Source organism: Colobus angolensis, unplaced genomic scaffold (genome assembly GCF_000951035.1).
Source record: "Colobus angolensis palliatus isolate OR3802 unplaced genomic scaffold, Cang.pa_1.0 Scaffold25, whole genome shotgun sequence".
Taxonomy (NCBI): domain Eukaryota; kingdom Metazoa; phylum Chordata; class Mammalia; order Primates; family Cercopithecidae; genus Colobus; species Colobus angolensis.
The window spans coordinates 2476440-2493170 of NW_012115710.1; the positions used below are offsets into that span (position 1 = coordinate 2476440).

The 16731-nt window shown below is 40.2% G+C and overlaps 1 protein-coding gene across 1 annotated transcript; it reads right to left on the minus strand.

Moving 5' to 3' along the window:
• Window positions 1-201: 201 nt before the first annotated feature.
• On the minus strand, window positions 202-13462 carry ZNF175 (zinc finger protein 175). Its single transcript, XM_011946233.1, has 5 exons — window positions 13223-13462; window positions 11306-11557; window positions 7233-7359; window positions 6876-6971; window positions 202-2144 (listed from the first exon to the last, which is right to left on the minus strand). Exons 2-5 carry the CDS (start codon window positions 11375-11377, stop codon window positions 304-306), a joined length of 2136 nt encoding a protein of 711 aa, XP_011801623.1. The 5' UTR covers window positions 11378-11557; window positions 13223-13462; the 3' UTR covers window positions 202-303.
• Between the last annotated feature and the right edge of the window lie 3269 nt (window positions 13463-16731).

Below are 16731 nucleotides of genomic sequence, written 5' to 3' on the forward strand. Positions count from 1 at the left end.
TGAGGGAACTCAGAGACGAGTGCCGGCGCGGGTCCTCCGTATGCTGAGCGCCGGTCCCCTGGGCTCATTTTTCTTTCTCTATACTTTGTCTCTGTGTCTTATTTCTTTTCTCAGTCTCTCGTGCCATCTGATGAGAAATACCCACAGGTGCTGAGGGGCTGGCCCCCTTCATGCAGTGCATCCCTAGAGTTTATGGAAGCATGAATTCAATAACATACAATTAGACCTGATTCTGAGATTTTCTCTTCTTCAAGAAACTCAGGGAGTATATTTCATTTATGAATATGCTGATGCACTAGGATTTCATTGCTTGGTAAAGCCTTTCACAAAATAACTGCATTTGTAAGATTTGTCTCTGGTATGAGTTGTTTGGTGTTTATTGAAGTTTGACCTGTTGTTGAAGGCCTTTCCACATTCAGAACACACATAAGGTCTTTCTCCTGTGTGAATTCGCTGATGCACCTTGAGTTGTGGTTTCTTACTGAACGATTTCCCACAGTCGAGGCATTCGTAAGGTTTCTCTCCCATGTGAGTTCTTTGATGGGTCATCAACTCTGATTTCTGGACAAAAGCCTTCCCACATTTGGAACAGACAAAAGGCCTCTCTCTAGTGTGTGTTACCTGATGTTTATGGAAATTCGACCTGCCGTTGAAGGCCTTCCCACATTCAGTGCACACATAGGGTTTCTCACCCGTGTGAATTCGCTGATGCTCTTTGAATTGAGACTTCGAAGTGAAGGCTTTCCCACATTCACTGCATTTGTAAGGCTTCTCTCCAGTGTGGATTCTCTGATGCATGCTGAGTATTGATTTCTGGTTGAAGGCTTTCCCACATTCACCGCATACATGGTGTCTTTCTCCAGTATGAATTTTCTGGTGTATATTCAGGTGTGACTTTTGGGTGAAGGTTTTTCCACAGTCACTGCATTCATAAGGTTTCTCCCCTGTATGAATTCGATGATGTATATCAAGCTGTGACTTGGAAATGAAGGATTTCCCACAGTTGTGGCACTGATAAGGTTTTTCTCCCGTGTGGCTTCTTTGATGGACAATCAGGTGTGCCTTCTGGATGAAGGCCTGCCCACATTCGATACACACATAGGACTTCTGCCCTGAGTGGATTCTCTGGTGCAAGCTGAGTGTTGACTTCTGGGTAAAGGCTTTCCCACATTCGCTGCATGCATACTGTCTCTCACCAGTATGAATTTTCTGATGTATAATGAGGGTTGAGTTTTGGGAGAAGCCTTTGCCACATTCACTGCATTCATAGAGTTTTTCTCTACTGTGAGTTCTCTGATGTCTGAAGAGAGATAACATCTGGAAAAAGGCTTTTCCACAGTCATGGCATTCATAGGGCTTCTTTCTAGTGTGTGTTTTCTGGTGCGTAACCAATTCTGATCTCTGAATAAAGACCTTCCCACATTCCTTGCATATATAGGGTATATCACCTGTATGATCTGTCAGATATACACTGAGTTTTAGTTGTGGCGTGAAGGCTTTTCCACATCTGCCACATTCATGGAGGTTTCCTACACTAGGAATTCTCTGTTGGGCAAAGAGGTGTGATTTTGGGGTGAAGACCCTCCCACATTCAGAACATCCATCTGGTTTCTTCTGACTATGAATTTGATGTTGCATGAGTGACTGTTTATGGCCACAGACTTTTCTACACTGATTACCTTTGCAGAATGTCTCTCCTGTATGGATATTCTTGCTGCAAGCGTGGGAAGAGCTATGGCTGAATAGCTGACCAGACCCAACAACGTCATCAAGCTGTTTTGTGTCATTGTTTTCATTCTGACCACTCACTTCTAGGTTCCGCTTCAAACTTTTTGTAAATAAGCAACATTTCTGAGGTTGTTCCTGTGAAGAAGCAAGGTGGGGCCTCGTGTGAATCATTTTCCCAGGGCCCTTATATTCACAATTGCTTTCTGTGTTCAATGTTTTCTTGTTGAAGAAAGCACTGTGACTCATGGGCTGAATTTGATTTTGCTTATCTTTCTTTGTACGGTCTGTATCCAGCCTCAGTTCTTCCAGAATGGAACACCATGAACCATCTCTTGTGAACTCACCTACCATATCCTTTTGAAATGAAGCTTTCTTAGAAATCTCCTTTTGTGGGATTTCAAGCCCAAACTCCCCTTCTAAAAGGAGAAAGAGAAGATGAAATAGACACAATGAACAGGAAAGAGGAGAAACTGTATGAAGCTGCTTGACAATGAACACAAGGAAATTGCTGAGTCATGTAATAATGATGCTAATGACGCTGACAATGAGCAGAAACACAGAGCCCTTATTATATGATGAGCACTTATCTACAGAGCACTTAGCATGTGTCAGGCAATGGCCTACATACTCATTTAATCTGCATAATAACCTCGGGAGGGAGCCATGATGCGAGTTCCTGTTTTACAAAGAAAAGGAAGCACATAATGGTTATGTAATTGGCCAAGATCATTTTGCTAATCTGTGGGGATTAGATTTCAACAACCTGAGGCCACTTATGCAAGTGGTCTAGACACCCAGATCTAGTAGGATGAGCAGGGGATAAAACAGACAAGAGCGTTGCAGGGCAACATCTGTGGATAGCCAAGGCTTGAAGGAGGGGGCTCAGTGTGTAGGTCTTCATTAACTTTCAGAGATGAATCCTCACCAATCTGCCTGCTTTATCTTACTTGTTAGAAACAATGCCAAGTACATCGGCCCTGTACATCCTTCTGAAAACTATTAAAGCTTCACCTATCTTGACATGGCCAACCAGTGAAAAAATGACTATGCCCCAACTCTCCATGAAGCTACAATTTTTTTTCTTCTTGAACTTAGGAATATACCCATGTCCCCAGAAAGATATTCTAAAAGACTGGGTGAGCAAGCTGTACTCCAGAATTTGTTTCACCCTTGTTCCATTGAAATTAATTCTTCTGTTAGAACTTTTGGCTTTATGCTATCAAATATGCCTTTTTTTAGTTTAGTTTTTTGTTTTGTTTTGTTTTTTGCCAAGAATAAGAGTCCCTGATCATCTTGTGCACTTTACTAGTATAGTGCACAAAACACAGCAGGTTCTCAATAAAAATAATAGTTACTAAATTTTACTATCACTTTTTCTACCAGATTGTAATACTGAGTATGACCATCACATGTAGTTTCTTTTCGCTTTCAGTCACTTAAACTGTATCCCAGACTCTTGTCCTATCAAAAAAACTCAATCATCTTTCATTCTTTTTTTTTAAAAAAGGGACACTTAATCTTTATTGTTAACTTTTTCTTATTGTAGCAGAAGTGCATAATATTAAATTTACCATTTACCCATTTTGTACAGTTCAGTAGTGCTATCTGTATTCACCCTGTTGTGCAATGGATCTCCAAAACTTTTACATCTTGCAAAACTGAAATGTTGTACCCGTTAAACAATTTCCCTTTTCCCCCTGTCCCTCATGCTCTGGCAGCCACAATCTTATTCTGTCTCTATGAATTGAGTACTCAAGGTACCTCATATAGGTAGAATGATACATTTGGATTTTTTGTGTCTGGCTTATTTCACTTAGCATCATGGTAAGATTCATCCACACTGCAACATGTTTCATAATTCCTCTTCCTTTTTAAGGTTGAATAATATTTCATCGTATGTATAGACCACATTTTGTTTACCAATTCATTGGCCAATGGACAATTCCACTTTTTGGATATTGTGAATAGTGCTGCGACGAACAAGAGTGTACAAACAGCTGTTTGGGTTCTTGCTTTCAATTCTTTTGGGTATCTACCCAGAAGTGGAGTTGCTGGATCATATAGTAATTTTATGTTTAATTTTTGAGAAATCACCATCCTGTTTTCCATAGGACTACACCGGGTTACGTTCCCACTAGCAATACACAAGATTCCAGTTTCTCTATATCCTTGCCAACACTTGTTATTCTGTTTTTTAACTAGTAGCCATTCTAATGGATGTAAAGGGATATCACACAGTGTTTTTGATTTGCATTTCCCACATAATTAGTGAGGTTGAGCATTTTTTCCTGTTATTGGCCACCTGTATATCATCTTTGAAGAAATGTCTATTCACATCCTTTTCCCACTTATTAAAACAGGTTATTTGTTTTCTATTTCATTTTTCACTCTTAAATAGCAATTTTACCCATATACGGGTGGTCATTTATTCTGGCAATCTTCCTCTGTGTCCCCAGGCAGAGATTTGAAACATTTTTAACTTCTCACTTTATTCAGGTCATAAAAATCTTGCTGAACCTGGTAACACTTAAATTACTGCCCAAAATGTTCAATGTAAACTATCAGAACTGTACTGAAAAGCTCTTCCACAACTCTCCAATGCAGCCTAACAATGCTGATTGCAAAAAAGAAGTCCAATTTATTCTCAAATCCAAGCACACTCTCATGTCCTCTATTCCCATTAAGCTTGCTTCATCTGCTTCTTTGTTTCAATGCAAAATAGCTTTGTGGACCAGTTACAGGTACTGTGTCCTTAAAATTAATTCCCAATGTCACTCCACCTCTAGGCTGACAACACTTTTTCTGAACTTCACAAGCATTTACTATCCATGCTTCCCATGTTGATATACTTACTTTTTGAGTAACTTTTCATGAAATAGACATGATTGATGCACAAAGGCTAATGCTTTTAACATTTAACGCCATTGTCTTCTCCATCCAAACACAATCTGTTCTTTTGAATTTATCTCAGCAAATATTTAAAGCATCCTTTTAAAATAGTGTGAAATCTTCTTTCCTGACCATTTTCAGAAAATCAATAATTTCTGTATCCTAAATACAAAAATCCTAATCCTGTATCTTAAATACAATGGTTTCCTCATGCTGAACATTGACATAATGAAGATTAAGTAAAGAAAGTACAAAGTAATCACCAGACTGTATGCAAAGTGATACAGTCTATGGAGAAAACATTCAACAACATACAAAAACAGTGGAGCAGAGCATGAGTGATGAAAACTATTCAGGTATATTTTTACATTGGAAATATGTGGCCATGAGGACAATGGCACTGAAAAGAGTTTGTTCATCCTACAGAGTAGGAAATAACTGCATGTTTTTATCATATCTACTGAGGAAAAAAGAAAATAGCCATGTTTGGGGTAATAAAATCTGTCAGTATCTTGACTGAACTAAAAAAACTGAAATCAACATACCTCATTAGGAACAACATTGTCTAAATATGAGAAAATGGGGATCTAGTTTGTTGTAATACCACTGGGCTTAAGAAAAAGGGTCACCTTCTTCTTAATTTAAAAAAAAAAAAAAAAAAAACTGGTAAGAATTCCAAAATAATAAATTAGAGGACTGTGTTTCTGAGTCCAGAAACATAGAAAAATCTGACAAAATTTGTCAGGTAAGAATTTCTTACTTGGATGATGATGATTCCAATTTCTGATCTCCCAAAATTAAGAAAGTGAGTCATCTCATGGGAACTGTCCTCCATGGAGCTAAATAAGTAGCAGAACACAGTTTAAGCACAGAGACTAGAGATACTGACATAGAAATCATTAGAATAAAAATATGAGGACTGAGAGTTCAGAATGGATAGGTCCTTTAAGTCAATTCCTGTATGAAAAGATGCCCGTAGCCAGGCACGGTGGCTCATGCCTGGAATCCCAGCACTTTGGGAGGCCGAGGCAGGTGAACACCTGAGGTCGGGAATTCCAGACCAGCCTGACCAATAAGGAGAAACTTTGTCTCTACTAGAAATACAAAATTAGATGGGCATGGTGGTGCATGCCTGTAATCCCAGCTACTCAGCAGGCTGAGGCAGGAGAATCACTCAAACTCGGGAGGCGGAGGTTGCGGTGAGCCAAGATTGTGCCATTGCACTCCAGCCTGGGCAACAAGAGTGAAACTCTGTCGAGAAGAGAAGAGGGGAGGGGAGGGGAGAAAGAGGCCCATATGGAAGAACAGGGCCCCAAGCTAGAGGTGTCACAATTGGGAGGAAAAGAAGACCAATATTGATTTTCTGATGGAAAATCAATAAAATTAGGGGCAAAAAAATAGAAAAAAAAAAAAAGGCAGAAAACTCCATGGACACAAACAGATAAATGATAAGAAAATGCAACGAACAAATGAAAAAGCCAATCAGATAACAGATGAGAGGCTCTCATTCAGTTATTAGAAAAACAACACTTCAACAATGAAACAGGCTGGGCATGGTGGCTCACACCTATAATTCTAGCACTTTGGGAGGCGGATCATGAGGTCAGGAGATCGAGACCATCCTGGCTAACACGGTGAAACCCTGTCTCTACTAAAAATACAAAAAATTAGCTGAGTATGGTGGCAGATGCCTGTAGTCCCAGCTACTCAGGAGGCTGAGGCAGGAGAACCGCTTGAACCCAGGAGGCAGAGGTTGCAGTGAGCCAAGATCATGCCACTGCACTCCAGCCTAGGTGACAGAGCGAGACTCTGTCTCAAAAAAACCAAAACCAAAAACAAAAACCAATAAAACAGCTCTTTCACCCATCAGTAGGGCTATAAATTCACCAATTTTGTTAATGCCAAGTGTTAGCAAGCAAGATGTGCAAATGCAAATCCTTGTGCACTGCACATGGGAGTGTGAACTGGTGCAGCCCATCAGCCCATCAGAAGAGCAATATGGTTGACTTAGTCAAGTATACTTATCTCCAGGACCAGGCAATCCCATTCCTGAGTATTCACCACTGGGAAATTCTTAAGGCAGCCCCTATAGAACATTCAGAATTTATAGAAATATTTACAGTGTTTGATGTAGAAACTGGGAGTAGGAGGCAACCTACGGGCCATCACTGGGGGAATGGAGGGAATGGAGTAGTATGGTAGACTGGTAGTGGTTCCCTGCAAAGATATCTACATTTGCCTGGGTACAACTTCCTCACCTTGACACCTCTGATGTGAGAGTTCAGCCTCCTCCACACATGGCTCCTTTTCTTTTAGCATTCTGAAGATGACGTCTGGGTTGGGAATGTGATACCCTGTTAATTAGAAAGGATACTGGATTTGGGTGTAGCTTCTTCAGTTTTAGAGGCCATTCAGTGAAGCTTTACACTGGCTCATTAGAAAAGTCAACATGGACACAAAGTAATACTAAAATATGCCCAAAAGAAACAAACAATCCAGGACAAACCAAGGAAAGAGTCATGACATACTTTGATATCCCACTGCGTCCTGCAATGAGGAAGAAGGAAATCTCCTCAACAGGATCCAGCCAAGATTCCCAGGTCAGTTGTGCTCACCCACTGAGAAGAGGTGGCTATAGAGCTCCAATGTCACGTCCTGATACAGGCGTCTCTGGGCAGGGTCCAGTTGCTGCCACTCCTCCCTGCTGAAGTCCACGGTCACATCCTCAAACGACAGTGATGCCTGTAACAGTGTACCCCGGCTCACTGTGAATTAGGTCATCATTGGTGAGTGGGGATGGCACATACAGGAGGAACATGCTTTTAATGATTTTCACCATGATCCATCACAGAGGCTTCCCACCCAACACCTATTTCACATTTTTAGGGATTTAAAAAAATTAGAGAAATATCCTCCATTCACTGTACACCTACATTGATTTATTCATTTTTTTTTTTTTAAAAATGAGGCCAGAAATGGGTTCCCTCTAGCTAATTTAGGAATAACCAGCATGATGTTGATGAAGCAACTACATGTGAGGCTGTACTTAAGCTGGGTCCTGGTGCTCAACACAGAATTACATAAGCTTCTACTCTTGCAGCAACTCAGAGACTTGGAAGACATGTAAATACAAAAGCTCAGCTATGGGGTTCAAAAGGGAACATGGTAGAAATATATGCAGAGGACACCGTTGGGGAGGGGCAAATTAGGGAAAGGCAAATTCTACCTAGCAGTAGAAGGTAATGCTACTTAGAGTTGGCAAAGCTTACACTGGAAGTAAGAACTTTGATGCGGGATGTGCGAAGGAAATCATTTTCCAGAAAAGAGCATGAATAAAAGTAGAGAGGTAGGAAAATACTGTGAATTCAGGGAGAAGCAGACACCTCTGTGTAAGATAAGAGGCGACTATGTCATGTTTGGAAAGTGGTTACCATCCAAGCTCCAAGGAAGTGGGCTGGTGTCTGAATATATAATGGGTACGGATTATTTATTTTAATGAATGGATTGCCATTTCAGGATTTTAAGTGCAGGGAAGAGATATTATCATATAATATTTCAACAAGATGATCTTTCCTATAAGAACCAATATTAGGTTCATGAAAGGACTGATGATGGAAAGATCTTCATTACAGAAGTACCACAGATGATAAATGCAGGCTGAAGGACAAAACACAATCACTTTTACTGATCACCAATGACTGCAAAAACCACATGAAAGACTGATGGGGTCTTTATAATAGAGGAGTGGGCTGACAATATCTGAACCCAATCGTCAATTTTATCACAAGGAGAGAGATAACCAGATACTAAAGTGCACCTAATATGATGTAACAGCTACTCGGGAGAGTGAGGCAGGAGAATTGCTTGAACCTGGGAGGTGGAGGTTGCAGTGAGCTGAGATCACGCCATTGCACTCCAGCTTGGGAGACAAGAGCAAAACTCTGTCTCAAAAAAAAAAAAACACACACACACACAAAAAAAACTGTCCCTGAAATAGCGAGTGTCTGCTGCCATTACCTAGTAACAAATTCAATTTATGAAGTGTGTACACACTTGGAGAAAATTGTGTAATACATTAACATGTGTATAGGCAATAATCCATAAAATTGTGTGCTCCAGGGAAAAACCTTAAGTTATGCAGGCAACGAGTTATCACAGTCTATACAGGCAGCTCTGAATATAGATTGACACAGTTATAATAATAAACAAGGAATATTGACCTGATCAGAATCTGAACCAGTTCTTAGAGGAGGATGGGCAAGGAAAGCAGGTGTTGGGGGTGAAAGTATGAGGAATGGGTAAAAGCAAACCTTTTAATGACATGTTTCTTAATTAATTAACATGTTGATTAACAATCCAAGAGGCAGCAATATAGGCATGTCACTAAAAGATTAGGAGGTAAATGCCGAAATAATTAGCTAAAAATGTAAAATGTGATTGCCTGGGAGGAGCTGGAACTTGGGTAAAAATACAGCAAGTGACAGCTCTTTTAAAATATTACCGGCTTCACAAAACCATCTGATCCTCTTTTCTATGTTCAAATAAAACTAAAACCTACTTTCAAAGGAAAAAGTAACAAAAAGTATTTACAAACATACGCAAAAAGGACCCTAGGTTATTACTATGTAAGAACTCTCTTGGGATGCTGAGATGGGCAGATCACAAGGTCAGGAGATCAAGACCATCTTGGCTAACACGAGGAAACCTCGTCTCTATTAAAAGTACAAAAAATTAGCCGGGGGTGGTGGTGGGCGCCTGTAGTCCCAGCTACTCGGGAGGCTGAGGCAAGAGAATGGCGTGAACCCGGAAGGTGGAGCCTGCAGTGAGCAGAGATTGCGCCACTGTACTCTATTGTGGGCTTCAGAGCAAGATTCTGTCTCAAAAAAAAAAAAAAAAAGAGAACTCTCTAAAAATCCAAACCAAAATATAAATCAAAAGGTGAGAAAAAGTAACTCACTAAAGACAACTGACCAATAAAATTATGAAAAAAATGCTGTTTGTAAACAAAGTAATGCAAATTAAAAACTTTATTTCCATCAAATTAGAAAAGATTAAAAACAACAACATAAAAATAGTACTGTCCACAGCAGAGGGAAATACGCACCACAAAGAGAAGACAACATGAATGGTACTGGGATATATTCTGACATGAATTCAGACACTGATGGAAAATCTGAATTAGCGACAGCAGTATTGATTTAAATGACAAACTGGAAATCAGGTCAAGCAGGAAAAAAAAGTTCACTGTTAAAAAAGGAAAAAAGCTTATATTGAACATGTGTCCTAAAACACTAAACTTGAAGAGTTTCTGAACATACAAATTGACCAACATCAATGCAAATGAGAGACGTTTGTGCATTTGCACTGCTGTCACAAAGACTTAGACAATTTCATGTTTTAAATGTGTTTTGTTTTGTTTGGTTTTGAGACCAGGTCTCACTCTGCTGCCCGGGCTGGAGTGTAGTGTCACGATTGCAGCTCACTGCAACCTCGACCTCCCCAAGCTCAGGTGATCCTCCCACATCAGCCTTCAGAGTAGCTGGGACTACAGGTGCATGCCACCACACCTGGCTAATTTTTGTATTTTTGTAGAGTCTCACGTGTTGCTCAGGCTGGTCTCCAACTCCTGGGCTCAAGTGATCTGCCCGCCTTGGCCTCCCCAAGTGCTGGGATTACAGGCATGAGTCACCGTACCCCACCTAAACTTGCATGTTTCAATTTTTCTTTGAAGAATGACTTCTAAATATTTGGGGTATTTACAATTTTGAAAATGATTTATATGTGCAATTTATTTTGTGTTAATGTTCCCTTCTTTTAATACTTTCTATTATCAAATGTTTCTAGCAGGTTGAGATGATTTTAACAGGTTACTGAAATATATAATCTTCTCACATATATCATGTGTGTTCAGGAGAATAACACACATATTTATTATACTTTTTTAAAAAACAACATCTCTATAAATTTGGGTATAAACCTATCACAGAACAATGGTGCACTGTTTACTACTATAGTCATATGCTATTTAAAGACTTGTAAATAAAGCATCAAGAGATACACAGAATAATTTAGGATTTCAGGAAATCTTGACTATACCAAGAATTCTGATTTCTTGTTACTAAATCCTGACTATTTCTATCTGTGGGCAATCTCGAGACACTATTTTCCAGCATTTTGTATTCACCTTTTTAAACAGGAAAAACAACATGGTCCTTAAAAGCCTGTCCTCGCTCTACCTCCCTGTGACTATTTAAACTACAAAGGAAGATTTTTCCGCACCTTATGAGAACAGAGGAAAAACGGGCCAGTCCCCATGGACCAAGCAAAGAATTTGGGTGGGGACCACTTAGAATTCTTTAAAGACCCAGCGGTGGATGAAGGAGCGGAACAAGTGCTTAGAGGGAAAGCGTCAGCTTTTCCGTCCTGTGACTGGGGCTTCTGGTCAGACCAGGGACTACAGTTTCTTCTTTCTTGACCCAAGGCCAACCCTCTACTATTCTCTTTTATTAGCCAATTCATGGTTTCCTCTAGAACACTGACAGCCTATGAATGTGGTAACATCAGCCTTTGTGGTCCTCGCTTGACAGGAGGCTCAAGACTGACTCAGGAGCCGGGAGCCCAGAGCCTGCTGCATCCTGTGTCTGCCCTCACATTCTGGAGAACTGTCCCCGGGGCTGCCCCTGCTTACCTCGAAAGAACCATCCTGCTCCTCTGGACCCAGGACCTGAGGCTTCTGGGATAAATTCACCTCAGCAGGCATCTCCGCTCTGGACTTCTACTCTGGGTCTCTCTTGCTGACAACTTCACTTTTCCCAGGAGCCAGAAGCTGGATAGGTGTTTGGATTCTCCAACCAGGGACGCTGCGGAGAGGCGTGCTGGGCTATGAAGAGAGATCCTGCAGCCTCAATGAGGTGGCCTGACCCGGGGATTCTGCACAAGCCTCGGAAAAGCAATGAGTACATGGTCACTCATTCAACATTCACTCCACAAATATTTCCCGAGGGCACTGAGGGGAAGTCACTTTGTCAGACCCTGGAGTAGGCAAAGTTCAGAAAGCCCAATTCTAGTTATTAGTCAGGGTTAAAAATAAAGACTGAGTCTGGACTAAATGATGAATTCATTGCAGCTTTGCCAACTCGTCACTGAGAGAATGTGAAAATATTACTTTAGTTATAGTTTCCAAAATGAAAATGCAGGTATTTATCACAAGTGTTGGGAAACTCAAGCAAGATAAAGCTTGTCAAGTCCTCAGTGCCTGCTTGGCAAGTGGTAAATATGAATAAAAAAGAGATATTTGTCAATTTAATTGTCAGCTAACTATCATGGGCATTATTACACTCATTTTGGGGATGAAGATAATGAGGCTGTTACATAATTTGCCTGAAGGTTCCTAGTCTGTAAATGGAAAAACAGGGAATCAGCCCACATCTGCCTTGTTCTAAACTGTACACTGTCCCCACTATCTCATGCACCCATACATGGCCAGCTTCTGGAAACACCATTTCCTCTTCCTGTTGCCTTCACAGAGCTCAGGCTGGGAGGTGGCTCTGTCTGGTGTAACTATTCTGAGCTTCTGGATTTTTCAGTCCCCATCCATAACACACCACACAGACCAGCCTCTTCTGACTAGAGCTAAAACTTAAAATCACTGTCCCAATCCCCACCTTGAGGCAGAACATTTGCAGACACGCATCAGGGCCTCCAGTTACCATTTCTTGCCTGTCCACAATAAGTTGCCCCCACCGCACCTGAATGCAATCACTGACAGCACTGACTTTTAGAAATCCCCAATGAGTGGCCTACAGGGCTGCCAGAAAGTTCCATAATGTCTCCCAGTCACTGACATGGCCCAGGCTTCTGACATCATTACTGCCCTGATAGCCAAGAAATGTTTCCCAGCGAGTACAATTTTCTAGTTTCCATAAAACGACAAATAATCTCCAACATAGGGGTCCAAATGAAATGCTCCAATAGGAGACCATCATCGATCTGCTCAACTGTCAATTACCAATCCTTACCATGTCCAAGGGACCCAAGAAGAGGCCAACACTGCCCCACCCACCAATCCCTGAAGGACCCCAACACTCACTGCCTAGAAAGCAATGCAGTCACCCTCACAAATCCCGATCATTAACCCCCTATGCCTCCAGTCAACTGGCTGCCATAGGCTACTCCTGGGAACCCCACTCTACTGATTACTATAGGTCGCCCATCACTGGTCCCCTGAGAGTGTTACAATGTGATCCTCAAAGGCCTCCAGCCTCTGAAGCTCTTGGCTGCCAATCAATCACTGACTTCTCGAGTCCCAAGGAGAGTGAATCCCTTCCCTGAACGTCCTCCAGCACCATCTGCAAAGGCGCTCTTAAGACGCGCGTTCGCTGTCCTCAAGTTAGCAAGTTTCGTGGACCAATATAAAATCCGGTATTAAAGTACACTTGGAATTTAAGTCACAAAAATACTTATTACAAGCAGAAAATAAGCAAGAAAAAAGGGAAAATTAACCAGCTAATTATCCAACTAAAATTAGCAAAAGCCACTCCCCACAGCACCCCTCACCCACCCCAGAAACCCCCCATCGCTCAGCCAAAACAGGCCTGTCACTTACCTCACAGCCCCGTCTTCAGCCGAGAAATCCCTTTATCACGCACCGCCCCCCCTGCAACAAGCCCCTCATCACTCACCCAAAGCCGGCTTCCCCTCCTTGACCTTACAGAACCCCCACTACTAATATTCCCAATCACTTCAGCATCCCGTAAGCCGCACAGGCTTAGATCCACTTAACAACAGAAGCGAAATGGCCGCTCTAGGCCACTTCCGGTTTGGGTTACGTTCCCGTTAGGATTTCTGCGGGCGCTACTGAACCGCGCGCATGCCCACTAACACTTTTGAAGCTGCGCTCCGCCAACAGTCATCATGGCGTAAAATGGCCTACGTTTATTCTGCGGTTCATTCAACTTCAGAAACTTCGTCGGGAGGACGGCATGGCCGCACCCATACGGATTATGATATTGGAGGCCGCCATCGTCAAAGGGCTTTTATTCCGTACAGCCAAGAAGGGCAAATGGAATGTCACAGAGTAAAAGTCTTGGGTCCCACATTGGCAGGGGACCTATTCAATACTGTGTATATATACTTCTAGAAGAAACTGACATTCTGTATTCTGAAAAATACTTTTTCTCTATATTTTCGCCTCTGATTTTTTTTTCCTGAATTGCTAAACAACTCACTATCTTTAATAACACTTTTGAAAACTGTCTTTAATAGCACTTTTGAAAATGTTATCTTTCTGAGAAATTGTATCTTTGTTATCCTTACACCACTGCTCTCTATACCTGGATGAACCTATTGATGAAGTTACCTACCAAGAGACCACCTGAAGAGAGAATTTAGGGCTCTTGGGACACCACTTCATTTAAAGAGAGGAGAATGAAAAAAATACAATCAAGTTAAAGGAAAAAAACACAATTACTGAGAACAATGTCAGCCAGTCCAACTGCGCAGAATTTTCAGGAAGAGGCTGTTCAATCAAATAAACAAAAATATATTCTAGAAGGTGGGAGATAGCAATCGTAAAATTTAAAAAAATGACTGATTAGTGGGAAATAGGAGGCAGGGCTGAGTGAGGATCTGAAGGTGAAGATCTGAAATGATCCTTCTTTTTAAAAAGATAATTTAAATATATTGCTTTAGCTGTTTCTGCCATTTTGTAGTTACCGATTTTACATTCTGTGTTCACAGCTTCTGCCACCCCTTCTCTACACTCAAAGCCACCATACTTTTAATTACTTTATACCTCATTTTTAGTCCATTGAAATCATAAAATAAAACTGTTTAGCCAATGAAGCATGTTTTTGAACATGGTTCCCCAGGAATAGTTCAGTCTTCACAACTAGTATCTGAACCTGACTTTGTTACATGCAGCATGAAACCTGCTTTTATTTTTAAAAATCAATTATATATTTACTGTAAACAAATACTGTAAAAGCAATAAAAACCCTTCTCTTTACCGTGTGAGAAAATGTGACATTATACTTGAGTTACTAAAAAATTCCCCGGATTTAGAACTTTTGAATTTTCTCCACTTATAAATCTGAGACTATTCTTTACCGTGTCATAGGTTTTACCCTACAGCTTTGGTACATTTTATTTTTAAAAAGGGAAAATGCAGAGAGTGAAAATTGAGATAGAAGTAGGAAACTTTAAATACAATAGCCCAGCATGTGTATATTCAGGGTAAGTGAAGGAGTCCCTCTACTGGGACATCTGTATGTCTGCAGGAAGAAGGGTAACTGCTCCTAATACTCTTAGTGGGGCAGGCATACCCTAAGGTGACCCCTACTGAGTCACACCTTGTATAAATCCATCCCTTTGAGTGCAAACAGAACCTAAGATTTGCTTCTTACCAACAGAATATGGCAAAAGTTATGGGTCCTATCTCTATTATTAGATTATGATGTTGAAATCTATGGGAACTTGAACGTCATCTACAAATACCGGAAATATTTCTCAGTTTCTAATTTTTACATTTCTTGCTTGTTTTTCTGGTTTTACCTTGTTGGCTATAACCTCTTTAATAATGTCAAGTAATAATGGTGACAGTGGGCATCCTTGCCTTGTTGCTGATTCAAATGAGAATGCTCCTCAATTTTCCTTATTTATAGTGTGAGTTGGTATAGGTTTTAATAGATATCTTTTATCATATGCATGATAATTCTAGTTGCTCCACTGCCTTATCAATACTTAGTATTATTAGTCTTTTCAATTTCATATGTTTTAGTGAGTATCTCATAGTGGTATCTTTTAGTAATTTTAATTTGCATTCCCCAGATCAAGCATTTTTTCAAGTGCTGAATGTCCACTCATTTGTCCTCTTTGCTGAAGCACCTCCTCAAATCTTCCACCCATTTTTCATTGTGTTTTAAAATTATTGTGTTTGTGAGAATTTTTTATATATTCTAAAAATAAGTCTTTGAGAGATATACATATCACAAACATTTTTCTTCCAGTCTGTGGTTGCTTTTTTTATTTCATCTAATCTTTAGAAGTTAAAAAATTTGATTAGGACATCCTAGAAGAGTTTTTTAAGATTGGAGTTGGCTATTCCTCAAGAAGACAGACAAAACTTTCTGACTATGAATCTTCATATATCTTGTGTAGATAAAAGGCAAAAAAGAAAAAGAAAAAGAAAGAGAACTCTGTCTCTTGAAACTTAAATAAAGTGCTTCAAAATTAAAATGCTTCAAAAAATAAAGACAAAATATCTTGTGTAGATGAAAGTCAAAAAAGAAAAAGAAAAACAATTCTGGTTCTTGAAACTTAAAGTGCTTCAAAATTAAAGTGCTTCAAAAAATAAAGACAACTGATTGCAACTTATGAGGACTTCAGAATCTCAAATGCTTCGCTTTAAACTATGCCAAGAACTCTCATCCTGACCAACTTCAAACCAATCTACTGCCTGCATGACTCAACGCCTTGTTAAATAATGATCTCAACAAGATGCCTGCACTCAAAATCTCTGATATCAATTGTGCCTGTTTTTTTTTTTTTCCTGGAAATCAAAGAAAGTAAACAACCAAGAACATTAAAAGAGACTTCACCCCAAAAATACAGTATTGAACAGAACATTCTACATACAGAAATGAAACTGTTTATCACCTTCATTTATAGCTAAGGATAAATGCTCACCCACTGACTAAAATGACCCTTTTCTTTCATATATCTCATTTTAAGCAAACCTATTCTAAGATGTCTGGTAAAAAGAGGCTTCATCATTCTGAGATATAGGATTAGAAAACAAAATGCAAATTAACAGTTGTGATTTGCATCACAAGAAATTGGATGCTAAGGAAATGTGCTGAAGTTTTCCCAAAGTTCAATTATTGATCTGTTCAAATGGATCCAATATTAAGATTCTAAGAATATCATTCTCATTCATTCATATTTTGATATTGCATCTTCCTCAGAAGCAGAGGAAGAGGAGCCCTTGGAAATTGCATGTGGTCTGAAGACAAACTTTGGGCAAGTCTATGAAAGTGAGATTCTTAGTCTGCTTAGGGTTTATGTTGGAAAATGGTTGAGGGCTTTGCCTGGAGGAATGAAGGTCGCTGACAGGTT

What these genes read in the sequence shown, in the direction of transcription:
- ZNF175 (XM_011946233.1), bottom strand. Translation starts at nt 11,377, where the DNA reads ATGCCTGCTGAGGTGAATTTATCCCAGAAGCCTCAGGTCCTGGGTCCA. An exon ending in AGCAGGATGGTTCTTTCGAG is followed by an intron (nt 7,360 to 11,305) that starts GTAAGCAGGGGC and finishes ACACTGTTACAG; the next exon opens with GCATCACTGTCGTTTGAGGA. An exon ending in TAGCCACCTCTTCTCAGTGG is followed by an intron (nt 6,972 to 7,232) that starts GTGAGCACAACT and finishes TCTAATTAACAG; the next exon opens with GGTATCACATTCCCAACCCA.